This window comes from Callorhinchus milii, unplaced genomic scaffold, assembly GCF_018977255.1.
Source record: "Callorhinchus milii isolate IMCB2004 unplaced genomic scaffold, IMCB_Cmil_1.0 Scaffold2, whole genome shotgun sequence".
Lineage (NCBI taxonomy): Eukaryota > Metazoa > Chordata > Chondrichthyes > Chimaeriformes > Callorhinchidae > Callorhinchus > Callorhinchus milii.
In genome coordinates, this window is record NW_024704743.1 from 2,200,557 (window position 1) to 2,226,076 (window position 25,520).

General features: G+C 39.8%; 1 protein-coding gene across 1 annotated transcript in view; it reads left to right on the top strand.

Moving 5' to 3' along the window:
- Positions 1-23,061, top strand: part of rbm33a (RNA binding motif protein 33a) — a 73,861-nt gene extending 50,800 nt beyond the window's left edge. Inside the window, exons 17-21 of the mRNA XM_042332544.1 lie at positions 402-1,082; positions 6,583-6,807; positions 11,909-12,097; positions 19,231-19,319; positions 19,608-23,061. Coding sequence (XP_042188478.1) covers positions 402-1,082; positions 6,583-6,807; positions 11,909-12,097; positions 19,231-19,319; positions 19,608-19,659 — 1,236 coding nt within the window. The 3' untranslated portion in view covers positions 19,660-23,061. The remainder of the gene's footprint in view (positions 1-401; positions 1,083-6,582; positions 6,808-11,908; positions 12,098-19,230; positions 19,320-19,607) is intronic.
- Positions 23,062-25,520: the final 2,459 nt, after the last annotated feature.

Below are 25,520 nucleotides of genomic sequence, written 5' to 3' on the forward strand. Positions count from 1 at the left end.
AGTTGTTGTTGTTTCTGCTAGAGAACATTTATCATTGCTTCAGGAGAGCATCTCCAAATATCCAGCACCCACATTGGAGTGCCAGCATAGACTTCCAAGTTCCAAGTCCTCTATCTTTTCCCTCCTTCCCTAACCCAGGTGAAACTGAAGCTGTCGCACTCCTGCTGCTACCTGCTTAAGATGTACTAACCCACTAAGCTTGCATTCTCCTGGTCAATATAAGCTTGGTGGTACACCAGTGGGCTCCTTGTAATTAAGGAAAATTGTTTTTCTTTAAGTCTTGTTGATTGCAAAGTACCAACAGAATTTTTCGATGTGTAATGTACAGTTTCTAAATTATATTTAAAATTGTCTATTGTAATGTGGCTGTTCTGTTTGTTGTTTTATTTTTCAACCTTCAGTTATCGGATGAAGATGAGGAAACCAGGATATATCGTTTGAAAATTGAGGAACAGAAAAGACTTCGAGAAGAAATTCTGAGACAGAAGGAACTCCGACGGCAGCAGCAGGCTGGAGCTCGCAAGAAGGAACTGCTGGAAAGACTTGCACAGCAACAGCAGCAGCAGCAGCAGCGGCAGCAGCAACAACAGCAGCAGCAGCAGCAGTGTTCTGTACAGCCCCCACTACAACACCATCCAGCAAACGCACCACAGATTTTCCAGAACTGTAACCCATCTACACCACAGGCTGCAAGCCCTGCGCAGCCAAGCATAAAGACCAGACTATTTTCGAAGAAACTTGGTGTAGGTGTAGGACTGCAACTGCAACCAAATAAAATCCAAGAGGTTGGAAATATTCTTCACCTCCAGACAGAAATGAGAAAGAACATTGTTAACCAAATCAAACAGATCAGACCTTCTCCCCCAAACCAGTCTCAAGGACCGGCACAATCTAAACCCGTTGGTACACCAGGCCCAAGTGTGTTGCCTGGGAAGATGGGTGTTTCCACAGTCAATCAACTCGAGTTAAAACCTGGAGTGAAAAGGACTGTGATGCAAAGAATGAATAGCGGAGGAGGAGGAGGAGGGGGTGATGGGCCTCACATCAATCCCAAAATAAGGGTCCTTAAGCTACCAGTTATGGTAAGAACCAAGTTTCTTTACAAATACTAATATATAATAATCCTTACATTTGATATAGCGCCTCATAACGTCTTCTTGACGTCTCAAAGTACTGCGCAGATTCTACTGTAAGGTGAATTGATTACGTTTTGTAGGCGAAACGCAGCAGCAAATTGTGCATGGCACTGTCCCACAAAGAGTCGTGGATTAAGTGATCAAATTATTCTTATAAATTTTTTTTGACGGATTATTACCCCGGAAACTGTTCCGCCAATCGACTATCAACTGGGTTCCTACTTACTGCTAGGTAAACAGAGGCGTATGGAGTAAGGAAACTTACCCAGTGTTTCTCCCTGCCTGGTATCAAATCCAAGTCCTCTCGCTTACTAGGTGAGTGCTGTAACCATGAAAAGAGGTGTAAAGTGGATTTAATAGTGACTATATTTGTCAGGCATTTTCGTTAGTAGAGATCTAATACCGAAAGCATATCTGAGGAAGGAAAACTGAAAACTAATTGAGACACCTACTGCAGTGGCTATCAATGATTATACAAATCGGTTGTCTCGGTCTGCTGAATCTTGACTTTTGTTTTTTTGTTCTTCAATCTCTTTCTGGTTATTTTTCAAGCTCAATGAAAACAAATGTTCAAGCTGGTTAGTTTCTGTTGAAGAAATTCTAATATCTGGCAAACCTTTTCCAAGTCCAATTTGCTCAAATACCATGAATAGTAATTTTCATAGCAATTTTTTCAAGGAATCCAATGTACATCAGTGATTTAGCCCCGGTGTATTCAAATGCATTTCCAACGATCTTAAATGAATAGTGGAATCTCTGCCTACGTCTGTCTTGTGATGTGTCAAAATTGCAGTATGCATTTGGGTCTTGGAAAGTGCTTCCCTATGGCACAATCCAAATGTTGTACCTGCTACTAAATCACCTCTGAAGCTGACTTTGTTTGCCGGAGGGTGCTGCTTTTCAGAGCGAAAATATTATTCCGTTACAGCTGCTACACTCTGTAGAGTGAAATCTCTTGTAGGTAAAACCCATGTGTGCTAATTAGACCTTCGACTGATGTTAATGGATCTTTGAACTGTTCAATGTTTTCTTGGTCTAGGGTGAAAGAATTATGCTAAATCTGGTTATTTTCTCCTACCTGCCACCGGGATTTAAACAGGAATCTGACGTTTTGTTTTGCGGGTGGTAATAAAGCATTGTGTCAGGATTTTAATAGATTGTTGTCTCGCCAGGCCTGCCAGCAGCTGGATTGGTGGCAATACCTTTGACAGAGGAGTGCAGCCTTTTTGTAAAGGGAATCCATGAGATGCTGTCCGGGAAGCTACTCTGCTGTCGTTCTATGTACTCTGACAATGTTATCTTTTCTCTCAGTACAGAGTATCAAATGTCTGTCAGGAATACAGAAATTAATTTAATGTCACCTGACGTGCAATTAATCTTTAGCGGTTTTCATAATACCTGTGCAGAAAGAGTTGCCAGTTTCCGGGATTTGGATTTCACAGCTTAGTTGTAGATAAGGGAAATTAATTTTTCATCAGGGTTGGTACAGGCTAGTGAGACCACAAAGACCGCAGAAAATGGATGGGGAATTTGTCATGTGTTGTCACTCCAGAATAATGGTACTTAACATTTGATAGGTGTAATCAGGAGAGGTGCGATTTCTATAGAAAGGGATTAATCAATTTGCACTGTGCTGAATGTGGATGGTGTTATCGCCACTTGCTGGGGTTTTGGAATGGAAATGAGATTTGATCTGTCAGATTTTGAAGGACTTTTGGAAAAGATTTTATCCCAGACAAAACAGCGAGTTGTGTTTTGAGTTTTAGTAAATAAAAAAAAATTGTTGACAGATGCATGTACTTCGTACTGTACTTGGAAAATTGAAACTATGCCTCTGCTGTGAATTAAAACCACAGCTTAAAACATAATAGTTTTTAAAAAAAAGTTAAAATTGGGGAAAATGTAGTACTTTTAAGGTTTAAAAGTTATTTTGGAATCTTAAGTGTGGTCACACCTTTAATCAATATGAAGGCTATTCTGTGGCACTATAAAACATCTCTATTAAGATTTTAACTAATTTCATACATTTAAAGATTTTAAACTTGTTCTATGTTTCGTCACAGCGTTGAAAACAATAAGTTATCAATTATAGGAAATTTTCCTATAGGCACTAAATATTTGTTTTGTTACATTATAATTATAACATGAAATATTTTTTAAAAAGTGCAATTTGGATCACATTGCAGAGGTTTGTAAGTCAATATATAATAAACTTTCAGTTAAAAATCATACTTGCTCCTGAAACATGAATGAAGTGCTCTAAACAACACAACCCAATGCTTTTTATTCCAAGTCCTAGTTGTGCTTTGAAGTTTTTAGTGGGATTCCACGTTACCAACAATTCCTAGTTAAATTGATACCATTTGATGATTTGGTATGTCAGTGGTTCATTTTAGCTCATTTTTGATTATGGTCCACAGTATTTATATCAGGATCTTTGTAAATTGAAGCGGAACAGGGTGAAGGACAGTGAGTAAAGATAAGCAGGATGGTAGGAAGAATGCAGGGCTAAACTTTGAAATTTGCTTATTGGAGGAGGGATAAGCAATAGAAAAAAAGCAATTGGGAAGAAAGTGAGAAAGTTTCAAGGATGTGATACATTTTGGGCAATAGTTCCAAATAGGCACTTGAGACGTAAACTGCACGTGTAAATATCTTTGTGATGAATGTGCACAGTGGCATATAAAGTGCTTCATCTTAGGCAACTAGCAATTTTAGAGTAAGAACATACGTAATTTATGATTGGGATCCCTAGCTTCCGAAATGCATGTATGTTGTTGGCCTTCACTGATGGTGCACTAGAAGCAGGTCGCTGTTTTAACCCAATTATCTATTTAGATCGTTCTGACCTAGTCTCAGCAGCTGGTGAGCATTAATTAGATCTGTTGTCCAACTGTAACCTACATCAGATTTTATCCTCAATATGTCTGTTGGATCCTCTATTATCACGGTCTCAGGTTAAGCCCTCTGGTCACAATTGTACATCTCCAATTCTCAGGAGATGTGCATCTGAGTTTACATGCTCGCCTCCTTTTCCTTCTCATTTGCCGGTCCTTCACATGGCAATTCTTTCAAGAAGGAGTAGTCATCAATGTAACATCTAATTTTCCAAGAAAGTAGTTTATTCTCATAACAAATCTCAGAGCTTTAGGTTTTTCCACGTTAACCTGCATGCGACTTGCCATCGTTGTTCCCGTACCTGCAGCTTTTGCACATTGATTTTCAAATGATCCTTTTCCGTGGAAATCGTTTTGTGTCCCAACTTTTCGTCTAAGAAACGTGATCCACTTTTATTCAAGTTCTGCCCCGTTCTTGAATCTGACATTCTAAAGTTACTTTGGTCGCTCTCAACGCATCTCAGCATAAAATGCGTGAGCGCCTTGCCACCATCCTGTCTGCAGCTCGGACACACAGCCCTTCCCATTGAGTGATGGTTCCACCAGTTGGAGGTGTGGAGCTCAAGCAGCATCTGCTTACCTCTCCGCAAACCAATTGAAGTGGGTTCCAGATGCTGGATCACAAATCCGTGTTCACAACTCAGACTCCAGGTAACGCCTTCCAGCAGCTGTGGCCGCAAGCCTCAAGAGTTTCCTCATCAGCTATCTGATGGGCATCTGCCTTCAGTGTAGTGGGAGGATCTTTATAGGACAGCTTGTGATGTGCCAGCCACCTTGATGTTCTTGAAGTGAGTCCATCAGCAGCACAGTATTATCTGCAAACAGAGGCACAGCAATCCTGTCAGAGAGGCCTGGAACAGATAACCAAGTCCTTCTCCCCCCCAATGCCATCCCAACACGTCATTGATGAACACATCGAACAGGGTAGGTGATTATGGACAGCCTTGCCTTACCCTCTTTAAGAGGGATGTGCTGAGTGAGTCCACTGTCCACCCTTACACGGGTCTTGGAGCTGGAATACACATTCCAGATAAAATCCACGATTTCGCCAAGTGTTCCCATGGCTCCCAGTTTTTGTTACGAGGGCTTTATGCGGCACTAAGTCGAGCCTTGCTGTAGTTGATGAACCCAACGTAGGTGGGTTTCCCCTTACAACATTCTGTGATCTCATACAAAGCGACAACCTATCCCACACATTCCTCACAAGAACGGAAGCCTTCCTGATGTCTTCCCAGACATCTCTTAAATGTTTGACATAAAGTGGGGCGCACTTCTAAAGCGATTTGCCATCTTATGGTTTGCTGCCCAAATTATTTTCTTGGTTACTTGTTTTTTTCTGCAATTTGCTTTATCTATGCTGTAGATAAGGGTTTATCCTGTGATCCATTTCACATTAATTCAGGGCTCCCTGGGGCTTTGTGCTCTCTCTGACTTTGTTCCTTCTCCACATCAATGACCACCTCTACTCATCCCATCTTATCCACTCTTGCAGATGATTCCATACTTCATTCATCAGTTTCTTTCAGATCATATATTCAGGGCACACAACCTTCCTGCAGTGCAGTGGCTGAAACCTTGATCTCCTTCATGCCCTTCAGTAGGGAAATGATCTTGCTTCAATTCTGCAAAGACTGTTCCTTCACATTTCTTACTAACAAAACCACAGGTACCACATTTGACAGCAACACTCTTAATACTCCCATCTCTTAACCTTGGCTTCACTATCTGATCTAAAATTCAATTCTCATCTCAATTGCTAAAGCATTCTCCGAGTCGCTAGGTTTCCTCTCCTGTGTAAAATGACCTTTCTCTCAGTTCTCCCCATAAAATTGGAAGTTGAACCACATTTTAAAAGCTGCTTCTATACATTTGGAAGTTTTTTTTTAGTACTTTGCACTCTAAGACTGAATACAGGAAAATGCCATTCATTTCATAGCTTAATATTTTCTCTTTGATTGTTCTTTGGGTTATCTTTCTCCTCCCCAAGCACTTTGGCTAGCAGGGACTCTTAAGAATCCTCCTAACGTGAGAAGTGCGATATCAATCACAATGTATTAACTGCTAATAGCACTAAATAATAAAGGTAGGAATATCACTGTGATATGAAAATATTACCGTATAACATTGAGGATATAAAAGATCATTTTTAGTTTGCTGTCTTTGTGGATGAATGAAAAGAAAAAAAATTGTGATCCTCCATTAATAATAATGCTTGCATTTGATACAGCACCTGATCACATCTTTGAGACATCTTAAAGTGCTTCACGGAATATACTGTAAAGTGAATTGAATGTATATTTTGTGGATGAAACATTGTGAGGAGAGTAAATTTCAGTGTACTGTTCTATCCATCAGCAAACCCCACACCGATACCCATATACTGTCGTACGAGAGCATTTGTATAACTGAGAACAAACTAGTCCACTGGATGTACATTGCGTAGGTATTTTGAATTTCTGCAAGGTCATACTGTACTTAGCACATGGTGAGCGGTAAAAGGTTTTATGTTGAGCGAAGACACTGAGCAGCATGATGCTGTGTTCTTACAGCAGGAGAGTGAGAACACCGTCTTCTCTCATCCCGAACCCCAACCGCAGCGGCAGCAGCAGCAGCAGCAGCAGCAACTCAAACAGCAGCCTGTTCGGAAGGTCACATTGGTTAAGGGAGCCCGACTGCAGCAGCAGCAGCAGCAGCAACAACAGCAACAACGTCAGCATCCCGTGCCACAACTGCTGGGAATGATGAAGAACTCAGTCAACCAACAGCAGAACAGGGTAAGTAAGCACAGACATCTTCCGACGGAAGCCACTTATATTGTTATATAAATAGACCTGCTTTATATAGTGCAGATCGAAATGGGTTAATCATATTAGACTTTCTTTGGATGCCCCTCCGTCAGCCGCAAGGGAATAAGGGCATAAAGTCATTTTAAACCCACGAGGGCTTCATAGCTGTGTATTCTCACTATATCTACGTCAGAAACCATACATGTTGGCCATAATTTCATACATCTTTTAACCCATTCATGTGTAAGAACATAGAATTGAAATAACAATGCATCAAATCTAGTTAGACTTCTGTGCTAAGGGGGAGATAGGTAAACTATGAAGGATGTTAATTTCCGGGGAATAGAACACTTTCCATTCGGTCACCTGCGAAATACACCTGGTTACTACTTGCACAGTCATTTACAGTAGAGCAAATAGATGTTTCACAATTACAAAACAGGGCTTTATATATAAAGTGGAGTCCTGTAACTTAGTGGTTAGAGCACTCGCCTTACAAGCGAGCCACCTGGGTTCAATTCCAGGCAGGGCGAAACCTTGGGCAAGTTTCCTTACTCCACACGCCTAATAATAATCCCTCCAAAACAACAAAACAATAATAAATTGGTCATTTTCAATCCGCGACTGTTTGTAAGGACGCTGCTGTGCACAATTGGCTGCCGCGTTTCGCCCACAAATATACGTCAATTCACTTTACAGCATATCCTGTGAAGCGCTTTGAGATGTCGAGGATGTGAAAAGCACTATATCAAATGCAAGGATTATTATTATTATTATTATTATATTATATTATATTATATTATTATATACGCTGTAAAGTGAATTGACTATATTTTGTGGGCGAACGCAGCAGCCAATTGAGCACAGCAGCGTCCTTACAAACAGCCGTGGATTAAATGATCAAATTATTATTTAATTTTTTAAAGGATTATTATTCCTGAAAAAGCGATCCGCCAATCGACTAACAATCGGGTTCCTACTTGCCGCAAGGTAAACAGAGGCGTGTGGAGTAAGGAAACTTGCCCAATGTTTTGCCCTGCTAGGGAATCGGAACCAGGTCTCACACTTGCGAGTGCTCTAACCACTGATTCAAGATTCAATACAGGATTAAAAAGATCTCTAATAATCTGTTTAATGTAGCCAAAAAAACTTTAGAAGGGGGTCTGGACTTGAGGTCAGAAGGTGGGAGGTGAACAGGCATTTAATGACTCCAAGAAGAGTAGTGGAATGGAATGGACTGGTCAGAGAGGTGGTGGAGGCGAATTGTGTCAGCAAATGCAAGAGAAAATAGGATAGCTATTTGTAGAAAAAAATACTGCGGGATGTGAGCAGAGGATTAGTTAGTGTATGTTGTTCTGTCTTTTTTTTAGTCCTGTAAGCTCCCTCGTATTGAAATGTCAGCCTAGATTATGAAAAAGGGCAAGAGTGCTGTAACTGGGCAAGACTGACTAAGGAGCTGATTTGCGGGGCAGACAAGATGTGGATCTGATAACTCAGTCTTGACACGCTCCTATAATGAAACCTGTCTTGGTTAATCTGTTTCACCCCATTTCCTGGAACCGTTAGGAGTATCCCCGGGTGTTGCTGAAGGAGAGACTAATCAATGCAGAAACCAATCACCATGTTAGAGAGTGTCCAAACCAGACTAAATATACTTGCCAAATTATTCCAACTATACTTGCCGCCACTGTATGGAAATTTCCCTGTGTCTAGAGTGGAAAATGCACTCTCTCCCTGGAGGAATGCTAAATCTCTCCCCTTCCTTGCCTGTCTTCGGATCACACCTAAAGGCCTTCCTCTTCGACCATGCCTGCAGTCACCCTCGCGCTCTCCTTGGCTTGTCATCAAGCTCTGACATTGTTGAGCGCTCAAATGCAACCCCAGTTGGAAGCTGCTGTGTAAAGGCAAGTTGTTGGTGCTTTCCTAATTTCGGAACGTGCTAGACAAATCTAGATTAGAGGCCCATAGTGTGTATGTTGGGATGCTGCTAGAATCTAACCAAGTAACTGGAGTCTAGGGGTTGGAGCACTCGCCTCGCAAGCGAGCGAGAGGACCTGGGTTCGATTCCTGGGTAGGGCGAAATGTTGGGCAAGTTTCCTTACTCCACACACACACACACACACCTCTGTTTACCCAGTAGTAAGTAGGAACCCGGTTGTTAGTCGATTGGCTCATCTCTTTTCTGGGGGTAATAATTCCTTAAAAATAAATTTAAAAAAATGATTTGGTCACTCAATGCATGATTTTTTGTGGGACGCTCCTGTGCTCAATTGGCAGCTGCAAAATATACAGTCAATTCACTTTACCGTATATTCTGTGAAGCGCTTTGAAACATCTTGAAGACGTGATGAGGTGCTGTATTAAATGCGAGGATTATTATATATAAGGTCCTGTTTTGTAATTGTACAACAACTACTTGCATTTGCATAACGAAAGTTATTAAACCTTGTGAAAGATATAGAAATAAAGAGCAGTTTCTAAACTACGAGTTGCTAAAGTATTTAGCTTTGGCATTTGGAGGATGAGTACAAGAAACATTACACCAGCGCTATATTCTCTCCAAAAATTCAAATCTTTTGAAGAGATGATGCTCTTTGGCAAATTAGTCTAGAGTACAGGTGTCTGGGTTCATTCGATTCTATTTTGAGCTTCATTTAGGGAATACTTGCTGGTTTGTACCGATCAGAATTTCTAACCAGTTTCTAACAGCAGCAAAAATTCGTAGCAGATGCTTGCGTCAGTTGGCAAGCTATCCCACTGATTTACCTCGGAAATATTAAAAGCTGTCAGGAGGAATTCCACCCTTCTCTCCCCACACCCCCCGACACCCTCCCCTTGAGATTTTTTGAAGGTATTTTTTCGGTTCTGTGTCGCTTGGCACAACCCGTGTATTTTATTAATTTGCCATTGTGATATCCTCTCTGGTCCTGACCCATTAGCCAATGATAATACAATTTATATAATAATAATAATCCTTACATTTGATACAGCGTCGAGACGTCTCAAAGTGAATTAACTGCATAGTTTGTGGGCAAATCGCCGCAGCCAATTGGGCACAGCAGTGTCCCAACAAACAGCCGTGGATTGAGTGACCAAATTATTTTTGAAGGGATTATTATTATTATCCCCGGAAAGTGATACGCCGATCGACTAACAATCGGGTTCCACATATAGTAACTTTCACATTAGGAGGATGTCTCAAAGTGCTTGTTACTGCCGCCTGGCCTCCTGAGCTGGGAGTCAAAGGGAAGGGGAGAGAGGAACATTTTATTCAGTCAACGAGGTACATCTTGAGAATGGGCTTGAATGAGGGAATCAGTGAGTTGGAGGGACTCCGGAAAGAGGATATGAGCTGCAGAGTTCTGGATAGTTTACAGCCTGTTGTGTAGGGAACAGCTGGAGAGTCTGGCGAGCAGGGCATTAGCATAGTCAAGCCGAGATGTGATGAAAGTGGGAAAGAAGGTTTTGATAGACCAGGGCAGAGAGATAGTGGGGGGGAATGTTTTGGAGGTGTAAGAAAACCTGAGCATGTAAGAACATGAATTGAAAGACATTTGGGAGTCAAGTAAGACACAGAGTTTCTGTGCTGGCTCCACAACCGTGCAGGTTTATGCTGTCAGTGTAAGAAGGTGCTGAGGAGTCCAGCAGGACCCGGGTCTTGTCCATGTGTTACTGAGAGCTCATCCAGGACTTGATATATTGACAGCAATGGTCCTGGAGTTGAGGATAGAGTTAATAGAGTCGGGGATAACACCTTTCTTCCGGGAAACTCGGTTTTACATCGGCACCACCACCAACAAATTTCATTTATTTAGCGTCCTTCACATTGGTGTTTAGATCTCCCAGTTACCCTCTCAAGTGGGAGTTTAAATGCAGGCTTTCGTTTCAGTCCTGTTGGAATTACCAACATTGAAGAATGTTTAACGCAATCTTATTATTTGAATGTAGTTCTACTTCCACATAGAAAATACCCCGCCCGCCCTTCCAATCACTCCACTGTATACCTTAAGTTGGGACATATCTTTTTTTTATGTTTACGCAGCAGACAAGAGTAATTATAAATATTACTTTTTTCTGCTGTCAACTCTGTCAAACTAAGATGTAAATCCAAAAGCAAGCCTCACATAAAGTGGAGTCTTTTAGGCAATCCCAAATTTTCGTTTTTTGAATTTTATTTTATACTTTATCTCACACCGGATGCCACTGAAATGCTTGTGCGTTCCTTGGTTACATCCCGGCTTTCCCAACATACTCTCATTGGTCTCCCCAGCTTCACCATTCCCAAGCTGCAACTCACACAAAACTCCCTGTCCGTAATCGTGACCCTCACCAAACCCCAAACATCCATCATTGCCGGGCTTCACTGCCTCACACAGTGCCAATTTCAAAATCCTCACCTGCAAATCCATCCACTCTTCTGGCATCCCCTGATTTCTCTGATCTCCTAACCTTGTCCCCGCCCGGCCCCATCCCTTAGCTGATTCTGGCTGCTGCGCGTCCACAGCCCTCTGCACTCCACCATCCGTGATCGAGCCTTCACTTCCTACATCACCTCTGGAAATCCCTCCCTCTACCGTTAAGCCCCACAGCATCTTTTCAGTCTTCAGTCCTGCTCAATTCCTCTTTGAACGCTATATAAACGCGAGTTGTTCTGCTGCCTGGTACAGCACGATGAATTCACTTTCATACGACATGTCATAGTTTTACGGTTAAATGTATCAATTGCCTTTAATCCAAGAACTGAAGCTGAGCTACCAAGGTCAGCGTTGTGGGACTGAGTATGTTATTCGTGTTCATGAACAGTCTCTCAAATGGCAAGTTCTCTTGCCTGCTAATCAACACAATTTTAAAATGATCTCCACGTATAATTTTTAAAGAGGGTTTCGAGACCTGGTCAACCACAAGCAGATTTGGTAGCAGCGCGTATTCTTTAAAACTTGTTACGTTATCGATTTGCGCAGCAGATATTTGTTTTAAAATTCCTATGCGACTCCTCCCACCCCCCCCCCCCCCCCAAAAAAAAAGTTTTGAACTGCTAGCTGACGCCCCAAGGACAAAATAAATTGGCTGAGCACTGTGTTCTCTGCAGGTCATTATGCAGGGGCGAGGCATCGCATTACCAGGCCAGATGGGCAGAGGACGAATGATGCAACATAAACAGAACCTGCGAGTGGTGGAATGCAGACCTCAGCCATGTGTAGTGTCAATTGAAGGGCTTTCTTCTTCAACAACTGATTTCCAATTGAAAAATCTGCTGATGTCTGTTGGACCGATTCAGGTAGGTGACCCTCCTCCCCCTCTTATATGTGCATACCTTACCAAGCTGAAGATTGCAAATGAGTGATGATAATAATAATAATGATATAGCGCTTCATCACATTGTCGAGACGTCTCAAAGCGATGAAAGCAATGCTTTTTCAAATTTGATTCTCCGCCCTAGATTGCAGGTTGATGCCAAATTTATAAACTAATCACAAAAATAATTCTGCATTGGACATTCCCTTGCATGTGACGCTGAAGTATAACATTTTCAAGTTAATGAACGGTGCTAAAGTTGAATTAAAGTGCACTCAAGATTTTTGGAATTGATTGGATGAAGGGACAGCAGATCATTGCTGTGAGAGATTATGGTGCCTTCCTATCTGTTACAGTAATTACAAACCTTGCTTTAGAATATTTTTTTTTACACACTACTTGCAGTTTCACCAATGCACAGATATGGATCCTTGTTATTCCACCTTATTGTCAGTGGTTTCTCATTTGTGATGTGAAATATTCTACATCGTCACCCGATTTTCCTCACTCCTGCTTTTTCATTCCTGTCACGTGTCAGCCTCTCAGGCTCCTCTGTCGGCCTCAGTGTGGTACTCTGCTCCATGAAGAAATGATGCAGACTCATCTGTCTGGGGAAAATTGGTTACGTTCTTGGGCTGATGGCGAAAACTCTTTTTCTAGCCAGACAACTCATGATATTTTTCCAGTTGAATCTGTGTGACTAATGGCCTACTCTCAGACTGCTGGTGATGTAGTTTGTGATGAGAAAATTAACCAACCTTGATCTGATAGTGGTTGTAGGACAGTAACGTCCTCAAGGGGATAGCCCTCCAGACTCTTGTCTCCCTGTCTCACAGTGTTTAATTGATGGTCGGATAAGTCATTTTCATGTTGAAATGACTGTAGTGGCATTCATCGGACATAATCTGACTCAAGGTGCGACTGTTGTGCTTAGCTTTTTGACCTTTGGTGCACAGCAAATTGGTCCAGGGCGTGAATAAGCACAGTGAAACCTTCTTTACTAAGATGCAGTTTTTCATCCGTTAGTGTTTGAATCTTGTCAGAATGACTAAAACAGGAATTGATGCATTCTATTATTCAGCAGTCCACCTGCACAAGCCGATGTCTTAGTCCAAGAGACTGTCAGTGCTTGGGTTACTATCAAGCGAGAGGTGCTATATAAATGCAAGTTGTTGTTGCCGGGAAATTATCTATTTGCTTTGGTAGATAATCACTAGCTTCTCCCCTTTTGCTCAAAGATCACAAACTGAGCTGGAGGCTGAGCTGACCCCTTATCTGTACACTTTCCACTATTACACCTGGTAACCCAAGTTCTTACAGAAGAATCAGAACAGGTATCTGTAATTTTGTGTTTCTGACCTGGAGTTCAGTCCCTACCTGATCTTGCTTTCCCACAGGAAGGAACTTGTGGCAAGCCAACTTGTCTACTTAGCCCTATCCAGTTTCATTTGGACATGCTCTTTGTCTGGCTTCAAGAGTGTTTGATACTCTCCTGTAACTATTTTGCTAATCTATTCCTAGATTGGTATCGATTGTTTGTGACAAGAAAATGATCTATTATTAAATAATAATAATTTTGTCACTCAATGCATGACTGTTTGTGGGAACACTGCTGTGCGCATTGGCTGCTGTGTTTTGCCCACAAAATACAGTCAATTCATTTTATAGTGTATTAAATGAAGCTCTTTGAGACGTCTCGAAGACGTGATAAGGCACTAACAAATGCATTGATTATTATTATTAAATGTGTTTGCAGCACATTAATGTCAAGGGAACCCTCCGAGCCCTTCTCTCCCTGGCATTGCTAGTAATTTATTTTTGGACTAATCAACCATTCACTTAATTTAGAGTGGAAGAAATTCTTTAATTGTACTTTGGTAAAGTTCCATCTCCTTCCTTTGGGATGCATACCACTTTTACCCACCTATATTACACTGATCTGATCAGTGCTTCATCTCTTCCTGCTTTCTCCCCAAAGTGGTACCTTTGTTCCATTTGGAATAGGAGGTGATTACTTTGTCAGTTTACCCACCTTGGTTTCACTATCAAAGTCAGAAAAACAAAGTTAACCTGCTCCTCCACTATATCTCCCCTCTTACCATTTTATTTTTCAATAACTTTGGAAGAGGCGGGTGCACACTAACGATATTGGGGTTATGTAAGGTTTTTGACCTGATTGTTTCTCCTTGAATGTCAGAAGAAACAATCCGGTCTCTGACTCTTTTCTTCAGATGAGGTTGCGCTACATATGAAACAATCTCTAACCTGGATCACCAATGAACCAACATGCCTTTGTACATAATGAGAACGTTTCTTAAAACTTTTCAGTTTAGATGTTAACCTCAACTTTGTCTAAACCAGTAAACAAAATAAGTACATAGACAAACAATACTCTCAATGTACAAACCAAATTGCATCTAAATGTATTTTTGAGCGTGCTCAAAACGTCAGTGAATAAGGCTTAATATAAAACAATCATATTTGTAAACCGGTCACAATGATTCAGAAGCGTGTACGTTTTCTAGCACAAATTCAGAAAATTAAAATGATCAGTAGATTATGATTTTTTTTCATTTAAATACGTTGATTTTCTTTTCTGTTTGTGCTCGGAACTCTTCAGGAGTTTTCCTGGTGGATTAGTATGTGGAATAATTCAGCTTTCCAACTCAGTAGACTTTGTTTTCAAGACTCAGTTGGTTCAATCAGCTATTTAATGAAATATTGCTTACTTAGTGGAAACATCAGATGTTTTGTGTGTGTGTGTCTTGTGCTGGTGGTGGCGAATATGATCTGTGGAACCTTTAAAAATAACGCTGGAAGCTGATGGTAAAACATTCACTCTATTTCTGAACTTCTAAAGGTTAATAATACTTTTTAATGGACAACATTTTTCCTCATGTTCACCGAATCTCCTTTTGATTCCTTTGTTACAGTGACTGCATAATCCAGTTGAACAAATTGATCTAGCACTTATTTAAGCTACTTATTAAAGTTCTTGAATCATCTACAGTGTGAAAAAGTCACTTAATGAGGATAATTCTCCGTAAAACAGCATTATGCAATGAAAAATCTTTTCAACATAAATTCAAAAATGATTTGCATAATTTAAGTTACCAACTATTCAGTTGTTGGCTTCTGTACACAGGTTGTTTAGGTTTTATATTAAATATACTTGGAGAAGTTAGATTGACCGCTAGTTAATTTATTGCACCTACTCCTTTCTCTCTTTAACTTTGTTTGTGTACTGTACTCTGGACGTTGATTTCCCCATTTTTTAAAAAAAAATCTTGAAAATGTTCAGTACGGGAGAGAGACAGAAGCTATTGGCAAGTACAGCAGGTTGCTATCACCTCAAACAATAAAGTTAATACTATAACCATTTATCGAGATTTTCCAGACCATTTTGAGGAATATGTCGCTAGAAAATGAGACAAATGTCCTTAGACCATGTCACTAACTAAGCACATCTCACCAAATGAACAAAATACTCAAAACAGAAAGACATGAAGCTTGAATTATAGACCACTTAGATTGCAGAGTGGGGAAAAATCAATTATGCGCTGCGGCTGTTCATTAACTGGGTAATTACTTCAGCTCTTAAAAGTGAATACATTATGTCAGTGATGGCAGTGAAGAACAGACTCAAGGATTTGAGTAGTATAGGTTTAGTTATCTCAATGAAGCCCATCTAGATGCATGAAGAGAGTTCTGTTTTGTAATTACAAACGCTAAATTATGTCAAATGACTAATTAGTGGAACCGTACCAAAAACTCTCTGGGGCTGTTGTAATATTAAATAATGTATTTATGATGTATGGATTTCAGAAAATGAGCTCCTTTTAAATGTGATAAAATGCATTTTGTAAAAAAATCAATTTTACTTTATGTGGGCTATAAGTAAATAGTTCTGGCAACATAATTGACTTATTCTTTCGCGCACAAAATACGCAGACGCCCACAAAATATAGTCAATTCGCTTTACAGTATATTTTGTGAAGCGCTTTGAGACGTCTCGGAGACTTTAGCCTCTGAGTCAAAGGGTTATGCGTCCAAGCCTCACGTCGGAACTTGGATATAGTCATATAGTCTCAGCTGATTCTAAAGCAGCGGTTGGGGGTATGTTGCATTATTGGAGGTCCACCGAGATCCTGTCTACCTGTTCAGCTGATCGTTTAAAGATCCCGTGGCATTACTCGAAAAGAGAAGGGAGATCCGTCCAGTGTCCAGTGTCCTGGCCAACAATCCCCCAAATAAAACTGGTCTATGTTGTGAGACATCACTGTACGATAAATTGTCTCCTGCTTTCACCCACAAAATACACAATAAAATTACAGTTTATCCTGTGAAGTGCTTTGAGGCGCCGTCCTGACTTGAATGGCGCTATGCCAAATATAAGGATGATGATGATTATTATTATTTACATAGTGCCCTTCACGGGCTAAATTACATATTTTGATATATATATGAAAAATTATAAAAACCGTGGCGTGCTTATTGTTGAATTTTATTATAATAATGATCCTTGCATTTGACGTCTTCTAGACGTCTCAAAGCGCTTCACAGGGTACACTGTAAAGTGAATTGACTGAATATGTTGTCGGTGTTTTGGTGTAGTGCGATTTCAAGGATAAAAGACCGATGACATTTATGACATTGTTTTCTTAAACTACTTTTAAAACTTATCCCTCAGGCATTTTTGATAGAATTGCTAATAGCGAGGTTTCAGCGGCATTTGTGTATTTCTGCCCACCTGCAATCTGACCCCTTTCCCCGGCTGTCCAAGAGACGGTGACAGTTGCAATGGGTTCACCTGCACATGTCATTCCAGCTGCTTTAGAGTGAAGTATCACCTGCTGGGATAGAGCCGTCCTGAGCATTCACTTTTATTTCCTTCCTAAGCAGGCACATCGTGCATTTTGACACCACTCCCGCCAGGTTATTTGCTCTCTCTTACAATACTTAAAGCTTCTGCCACTCCACACAGAATTGTAATAATCTCATCTTGAAAGCAATGTCATTGAGAAAGCCATTATTAACTTCGTGCTTCTGCATTTGCAGTTGCCTTGATGTCACACTGTGAGGATTTTGATGACATCAAGATATTTGCCTGTGGCTCAACCATTCATTATTTTATATAATAATAATCCTTGCATTTGATATAGAGCCCTATCACGTCTTTGAGACGTCTCAAAGCGCTTCACAGAATATACTATAAAGTGAATTGACCGCATGTTTTATTGGTGATTTCGCAACACTAACTGTTTTAGATATTGCTGAAAATCAGGCTACTTCGTTTCTGCTTTTTGTGGGGGGGGGGGGAATTCCACGAACATTATTTGGGGGAATAAAATGATGGTTTGCAGATGGACCAAAGTCTTTGTGGAAGCTGGAAACTACTGAATAGTAGTACCACTACCGTCGAGAGAGTTGTCGCTTAGAGCTTGCTGTTATAAAGCAGTATTAATTTGTATTTTATAGCACATAATCTCAAAACATCTCTGTGGGAGTTACTGCGGGTATGGTGATGTTTCTAAATGTATATGGCAGCCAGTTTGCACACTGTAGATAGAGAGCCACAAACAGACTTATCTGGAGGATTGTTGGCTAGAGACTGGGAGAAACTGAATTGCTAGATATTTGGGGAGGACAAATGTGCAAGGCTATGGGGAGAGATCGGGGGAGTTTGCACCTACAGCTTTCTGACTCAGAGGTATTACCAACTGAGCCAAATGTTTGATGTGTCTGTCTTAAGGTACTTCGATATTTCTATCGTGTCTTGTTCAATTCTGTAGCTGTTTAGCTGTTTGGACTACCTTTATGTTTAATTGCGTCTCCTGCACCACCAAAACACTGAACCCATTTCAAGTACTTTCACCAATAATCAAAGCTAAAGTGTTTTTTTTTTAAAAAAAGCGTCCATCTAAAGTATCTATTGTAATTCGCAATGACATGTGGAATCCTATAGCTCAGTGGTTAGAGCACTCGCCTCGCAAGCGAAAGGACCTAGGTTTGATTCCCGGCAGGGCGAAACATTGGGCAACTTTCCTTACTCCACATACCTCTGTTTGGTCACTTCAGTCCACGACTGTTTGTGGGGACGCTGCTGGGCACAATTGGCCCACAAAATATACAGTCAATTCACTTTACAATCGATTTTGTGAAGCGCTTTGAGCCATCTCGAAGATGTGACAAATGCCAGGATTGTTATTATTGTATATACGATGGTGCATGGAGGACAGCTCTGAGATTCAGACTGCAGTGTGTTCAATTCAATTACTGTTGCTTGAACATTTTGGAAAACGTTAGTTTTCTTAAGCACTGGTTGATAGCAATTATTGCTACGCTTTGCGATTACTCCAGAAGTAAAGATTATCATGGTTGTGAAAGGAGTTAACTGCCGCAGTGTCTGTTAATTGTCACAGTGTGACATTCCTAATGGATAAAGATCCGATATGATCTCATCTTCATAGCCGTTTCGTGAGGACAGATCTGATGTATTTAGATTTGAATTTGATACGCCCTGGGCTATGTAAAATGCTTTCTTAAGACCAAATTGAACTTGCCAGAGAAAGAACTGAACGGACCACAACAGATAAAAGAAAATGTTAACACAGAACTGCCTTTTTTGATCCTTGGTTTAATTTTTTTTTGAAGAGAGGGAGGAACGTAAATCAAGATTTAACATTGCTTTTCTGTTTTTCTCAATTAAAAATTAAACTTTTAAAGGAATATTTTGTGTCTGTTCTAAATGTAAATTGTCTTTAATTGACGTTACATGTTGTCTGATTCTACTCAGACTTAACAGTCGATTTCATTTCCATTCAAGAGACAAATTCTCTGAGATGAGCTTCCGTTTTTACACTCATACTTGATTATAATATAAGTACTCCAGGACGCTACCCCGCATGAAGGCGCTATCTAAATGCAAGTTGTTGTTAATTCTTTTGAGATTTAGACTCCTTTTACAGCTGTTACATATTCCCACATACAATAATGATTATGGCTTTTTTTTAACGTTAAGTTTTTGGATTTCAGTTGCAGTCACTTGCAGGTGAAAATAGAACATCATTGGAAATCTATTGTTAAAAAAAAATGCTCATTTCTATGTTATCCCAGGACTTCAAGATGATTCGAGAGCAGCGAAAAGCCATTGCAAAATTTAAGGAACCCGCACATGCGTCCGCATTTCAACAGAAGTTTCACAGGTAAAATCTCTTCTTCTGTGTTTTCTAAAATGTTCCCTTTTCCCAAAATAAGGAAAGCAAAATTCAATAATAACAAAATGTCATTCAGTCAAGTAGATTTTATTTTGTTAATTTTTTTTTAATTTGTAATAGAATTCATTATTTGCATAATATGTCTACAGTGTTAATGACCTGTTATGTTCAGTTATTTTTTCAGTTGAGGCCATTGTATTGCTTTCAAGCTTTTTGTTTTTACCCCCTGCCAACGTTTATCATTGTTCACATGACTTTTTTTTGTACGTTTTGCAGGCACATGATAGATCTGTCCCATATCAATGTCGCACTGATCATGGATGAATGAATGCTCTCCCGAATGAAAACCAAGCTTGATACTAGTCCAGAAGTACAGATCAAGTCAGTTGGAGCTGTGAAATGGCTGTATTAGATACAGAGAATAATATCTAGCCAATCGGTATGTCATTAGATTGGTGGAACCAAAGGAGTTGGCCCCACCTGGTCCACTACAGGATGACTGACTGACGTATGTGAAGCTACTGGAGAAGATTGTGTTTATACTGTTGTTTCTACATGTTATGGTACTGTTTGTTGTCACCAAATGGAACAAAGCCTTTGACAAAAATACACGCGTGTGGATTCAAAATACCACAAAAGATTGGCTTAGCTGTAAACAGTGACTGAACCAGGCACTGTACAAGTAAGACTGCTACCTACCTACCAAACGTAATAGAAGACCTTAACTGTGAATAGCACTAGATAATGGTTGCTGCAGTCTTCGCTCCTTGCAAGATCAGATAAAAACTTTAAACGCACTGTAGCTTCTTTTAAGACCACTTGTACCTCTGATGTGACTAATTTAATAGCATTGCTTTGATCATCTAAAGTTAGTAAGGTTAGTCTTTTTCTTTCCCCTCCCCTCACTTTAAACTGAAGAATTCAGAATTGCATTAAGAAATGCATGCAGATGACGATGTCTGGAGTTTCAGGCACTATTAAAATTGTTCTTACACTTTGTTACTCTTTTGAAAGTTGCTGAAACATGAGATTTATGATATAGGTGGAGACGTGTGGGGCGAGGGAGGGGGAGAGAGGATTTTAACGTGGATCCCACCTGGTAGCCTATAGATGAGGTTTTCCTTTAGCTTGTTATAATAGTGAACCTCATTGTGGAAACAAAAATGGAAAACCAATAAAAAAAACTCCTCTGTCCACGAGAAACATGCATCTTAATTTTTCCCACGCGAGACATTCACAATAACATTTGCATACTCCGATGGTTGAACGTACTGCCATTCAGGTTCTCTCTGATTGCTTTCGTTCAGCGAAATCCGGCCTACAGTGAAGCTACCACAACAGGTGCTTCACGAATAGGTGAACATAAAGTTTGAACGTGATGGGTTTCAGTCTAAACAGATCGAATCTATTGGGGGGAAATATCAAGTTTAAAGATTAAACTTTTGTGGTAAATATCCAAAATACCTGATAATCACTTTGAAAGTCTCATTGTTATTATGTTACATAAGCTGCAGAGAACAGGGCCAATAAATTACACACGTTGGGTTGAAAGCAGATGCAAATACATAGGTTGCATTGAGACTGCTTGAGCTGTAGTAGATTAAGATTACGTTACTTAGCTTAGGCTAATCAGCAGTTGGGCTGTCCTGTATGTTACAGATCAAGAGAAAATGTTTAAATTAAGGAGTACAATACTGGACTATAATTGGATCCTAGGAAGCTAGATCCAGACACTGCCTGATATTCAATCTGAAATATTTGATTTCATCTTGAACAATTATAATCTGGGTCCTTTTTTTAAAAACGCAAATGAAACTGGTGGATTTTACTTTCATTCTACTCAATTGTTGGTTGATTGATTTTTTTTTTTTGCCACCAAACTGATCCTCCTTCATAACATTTCCCAAACTTAGTCTCTGGTCCTGATTTGCTGGTGAATTATTTCAACAGCTTGAATTTCAACACTAGTTTGCTCAAACGAAGTGGGATTTGACTTCCAACTCAAGGCAATGAGGAGTTAAAATATAGTTGAGGTGCCACAGCGTATTTTTTTTTAAAAAACTAGGACAGGGTTGTGTGTGCTGGTTAGACTTTTTAAAAAGTATACATTTCAAAAATATAGGTTGCTAGTGTAGCTAGGAACACTTTTTTTTTACTTATTGCGAAGAATGCAAACTAGAATTTTGAGTTATGAAGTTCAGGTGATGTTTTTATATCATCAGAATGGCCCAATCTTTCTTTGCAGGCAGAATTGTAGACTACAGTTAGATCAGTGTTTTCCTATAATAGCCAGTAATCAAATTAGTATTTAGCTTGAGACATGTTGTGGTAGAATTGATGCTAAATGTGTCTTGAACTTGAATTACGAGGAGCGAGAGATATGGTACTAAGATTCAAGAAAGTATTCACTAAAGAGTTTTATCTGATAGGAAAAATCTAATGGATGGCAATGAACAGGAAAACAGTGCTTGAAAATCATTGATCCGCTGTCACAGATTTTGCAGATGAATCATTTGGTTGCATCAGCTTTGTAGATCAGTGACTTTTTTTAAAATAACGATAAAATGGATCAGTGTTTGTTGTAATCTGGTATTCCTCTGATCTGCGGCTGCAAATTCAATTCCTTGCATTGTAACATCATAACACCAGAACTGTTCACGAACGATACAGATGCTAGATGATAGAAGGTTAAAACTGATGGAATATCTTGCGGGTAGGATAAAGATTTACGTCAGTTATATGATTGGGTTAAACTGAGGTTTGGTGCAAATTGGTTTTTTGCATTGGACCGCGAGTTGGTGCAATGACAAATTCATCACACGAGTGTTAATTGTACTATAATCGGTCCCGTAAACTTCTGTTTGAAGACGTGCAGTAGATTCATTTAGCATGCCATCGGTTGGGAAGTTTATAAAGATTGACTTGCACACAATAAGGTAGTCTGTGCTACCAATCGATACATGAGGGCAGTTTGACAAGATCACGATTACATATCCGCAGATTAAACTGTTAAACTGTACTAAGATTGGAAATGGGTTACCACTAAATTGAGGCTTTCTTAAGTTTTTATTTCAATACTGAATCTCTTAAGTATATCTTGGCAGTGATGGCTTTTATCTCCAGATTTGGTACATTTTTGGTACATTTTTGACCGACTTAAAGAAAAGTCTAATACCACAGTGAGGATATACGTGTGAGGGTGTATATAATGTGTATAGTAGCTTCTCTCTCTATGTATATATATATTATATATAATAGCCGTGTAATTTCAAATGACATTATGAAGAGCCGTTTTCTCGAGTCCACTGGTTTTGTGTGGAAGTCATTTGTTAATATACAGAGACTAAGTAACATGGGCTATGCTTATGCTGCCAAAGGGAGGGAATGAAGGCAGAGTCATGTCCATCAAAAATCTAGGTGTGAAATAATTTTAGTTCTGTAGGGGAAGATTTGCTGCAACCATCATCAGAGGTGTTCACTGAACAATACCAGGTTTCACTTAAAAGTGCAAAGAAGCATTTGTAAAGCAACACGCAAATAGAACTCAAATGCTCCCGTCATCACCCGTGATGTCCATTTCATTTTTAGACTGTGTTAGCCGATAGTTACTGAAATGGCCTGTGTTTTTCCAATGTATTTTACTTCGAGGTTTATTGGATGAAATGATTGTTGAACTGAAACGATGCGTCCAATGTATTAATGCGTTTTTATAAAGATCACCGTTCTTCCATATGTATTTTCTCCTGTTTATTTGCATGAAACGTTTTTTTTTAAACTCAGGTATAATATTTTTACAAACTCGTTAGTGAGTATGTGGAGCCAAATGTTTTGTTTTTCGTTGTGTTTCTGTTCTGGATGCAGTCGTGGCTCTTGTGTGTCTGTAGTGGGTGCATGGTGATTTGCTGGGTACACAATGTCTTTAGGTTATGAATCTAGAATCATTTGAATAAACTCAAGAGTCACTGCTATTCCTGGTAGTTTACCTTTGGTGCATTAAGTATGCAATTCTCATTCACATGTAGGTTCTGAATCAGTCGCCCTACATGTTGACTGGTATGGCGTTATGCTTAATGTGTTGATGAACTGTTGCCAGATATTCAGTTAGGTAGCAGCCACGTGCTGAGGGCAGCGTCAAGTACTTTGCTCCCTCACATCTCCTTTGTGCAATATTTCAAGGCTTCCCCGAAATGACTGCTTTGCTGGACTGGGGAAATGACATTTTATGAAACGGAAAGCAGTTCAATGAGGTGCCCTCCAAGAGCCACTTGATAACAACCTACACTTATACAGTGCCCTTTTCACACAGGGTAGCATCTCGGATGCTAGACTACTTTTGAAAGCGAAGCGATTGCCCTGATCGTAACCTGGTTGTGCCTCAGTACACCTTGGAGGCATCCTCACGGCCACTTTTCCTTCGCGACATGCTTTTACTGCTTCGTGAATGTTTCCCGTCAACCGTTCTGTTGAGCATTTACCGGAGAGACTTTGAAATGCTGCACGTAAGAGGCACTAGGAAGGAAGGGAGGGAGGGCTGAGAATTTGAAACAAGTGCTTTTCCCTCTCCTTCACTAGCCTTGTCCCCTCGCTCTTCATGAACCTGTATTTGTTTTTCTGTTTAAAATCTACTACGGGGTGAATTCATTTAAAATAGCTGCAGATTTATAGCTGTGAGACCCAAACGATTAAAAGTTCACTGTTGAATTATGCTAAACTGTGTGAGCTGTTTAACCGTGATTCGAGATGGACAGGAAATTAAGGAATTCGCTGAAATTTAAGGGGCTAATATTTTAGGGTAGGCAGTTGTATAAAATTATAATCTAGAAGTTAAAAGTGCACCCCTTTATATTTTCTGACTCTTAAGATTTAGGAGGGAAGCTGGTAAACCAGTTAGGCTGTCAGATTTCTATACAAAGCCTTATTTGTGCAGAATCAGGTGGGTCACAAGGTCCAGTGCAATGTATTAAAAGTAAATATGTATTTTTGAACTTTTTTGGCTTTGCATCCTTCCATGTATCCTTTTAGTTTCATATCCTGCAACCCGTAAAATGGCTGTGAATATCTGGCCTTTCAGATTGAAATATCCTGTTTAATTAGCTGGAATTAAATCAGCTCCCTGTATATTTCATATCCAAACTGTTTCATGCGAGTACTTACGTACGTACATTGATGTGTTCTGTATGGTATAGCGTTTGCACTGCCTCTTTCGAAAAACAGCATCATTCAAGCTTGTCTTGCTATGTTTATGATGTGTGATAGCTTTATTTGGTTCCTTTTTGGCTTCACCTACTCACTGTGATATATTTTTGTAAAACTATATTCTGTGATTTTTTTTCCCCCCTGCCTTTGTAGGAATTCTGGTTATATTTATTTATATTTATATATGAGAAGATAGTGTTCAAATTTAGTTGTAATGAAATAGTGCAATATGAATCGAGCTGAGGTGTTCAAACTGTTCAATGGTATAAAACGTTAATATCTTTTAAGTGAGTTAACTTTCTCCTTTGTTGTACGTGATAGAAATGCCCTTTTCCATCGATCGTCTTTAACATTTGGAGCGCTGTTTGTGATAATTAGCTTTTCTTAAAATTAGAATGTTTCTTTTCTCCCTCTCTCCCCGCCTCACTGGCCCCAGAAAAAAAATCAGATTTCTAGGTATCGTTTTTATGCCTTGAAAGAACTATTTATAAATATGAGATACCAAATGATGTTCCTTCCTTTTCAGTTTTAAAATGATGCACTACATTGGTTTACACAGCGGAGTTGAAGTCTTTTTTTAAAAAAATCGATTTTATTTATTTTAAATTTATTATTAGTTCTTAGCCGATTTTCCTTTGGGCTAGACATTTGGGGACGGGAGTGGGTGGTGGGGGGGGGGGGGGAGTTAGTATTAATGTCATGTTTTCATGTCATTTAAAATTTAAGAAAACAAAGGATTTCTTGTAAGTGTTTTTTTTTGTTATAAAAATACGGAACTGTCGACTCGGTTGGGGCTGAAATCTTTGGCCACTGCAAGCGAGTGCTTAATGAACAAACTGATTCACGTTGAATCTCTGCGTAGCTTTTGTCAGAGCTCTTTATAGAATGCAGTTGGGAAGGATCAGTATTTGTGTGTTGTAATGTCAGCTTGCATTGCTGTTTTGTGCCTGCTGCTTTTGGCCCAGGCTTCCAACAAAAAAAAAGTGCATTGTG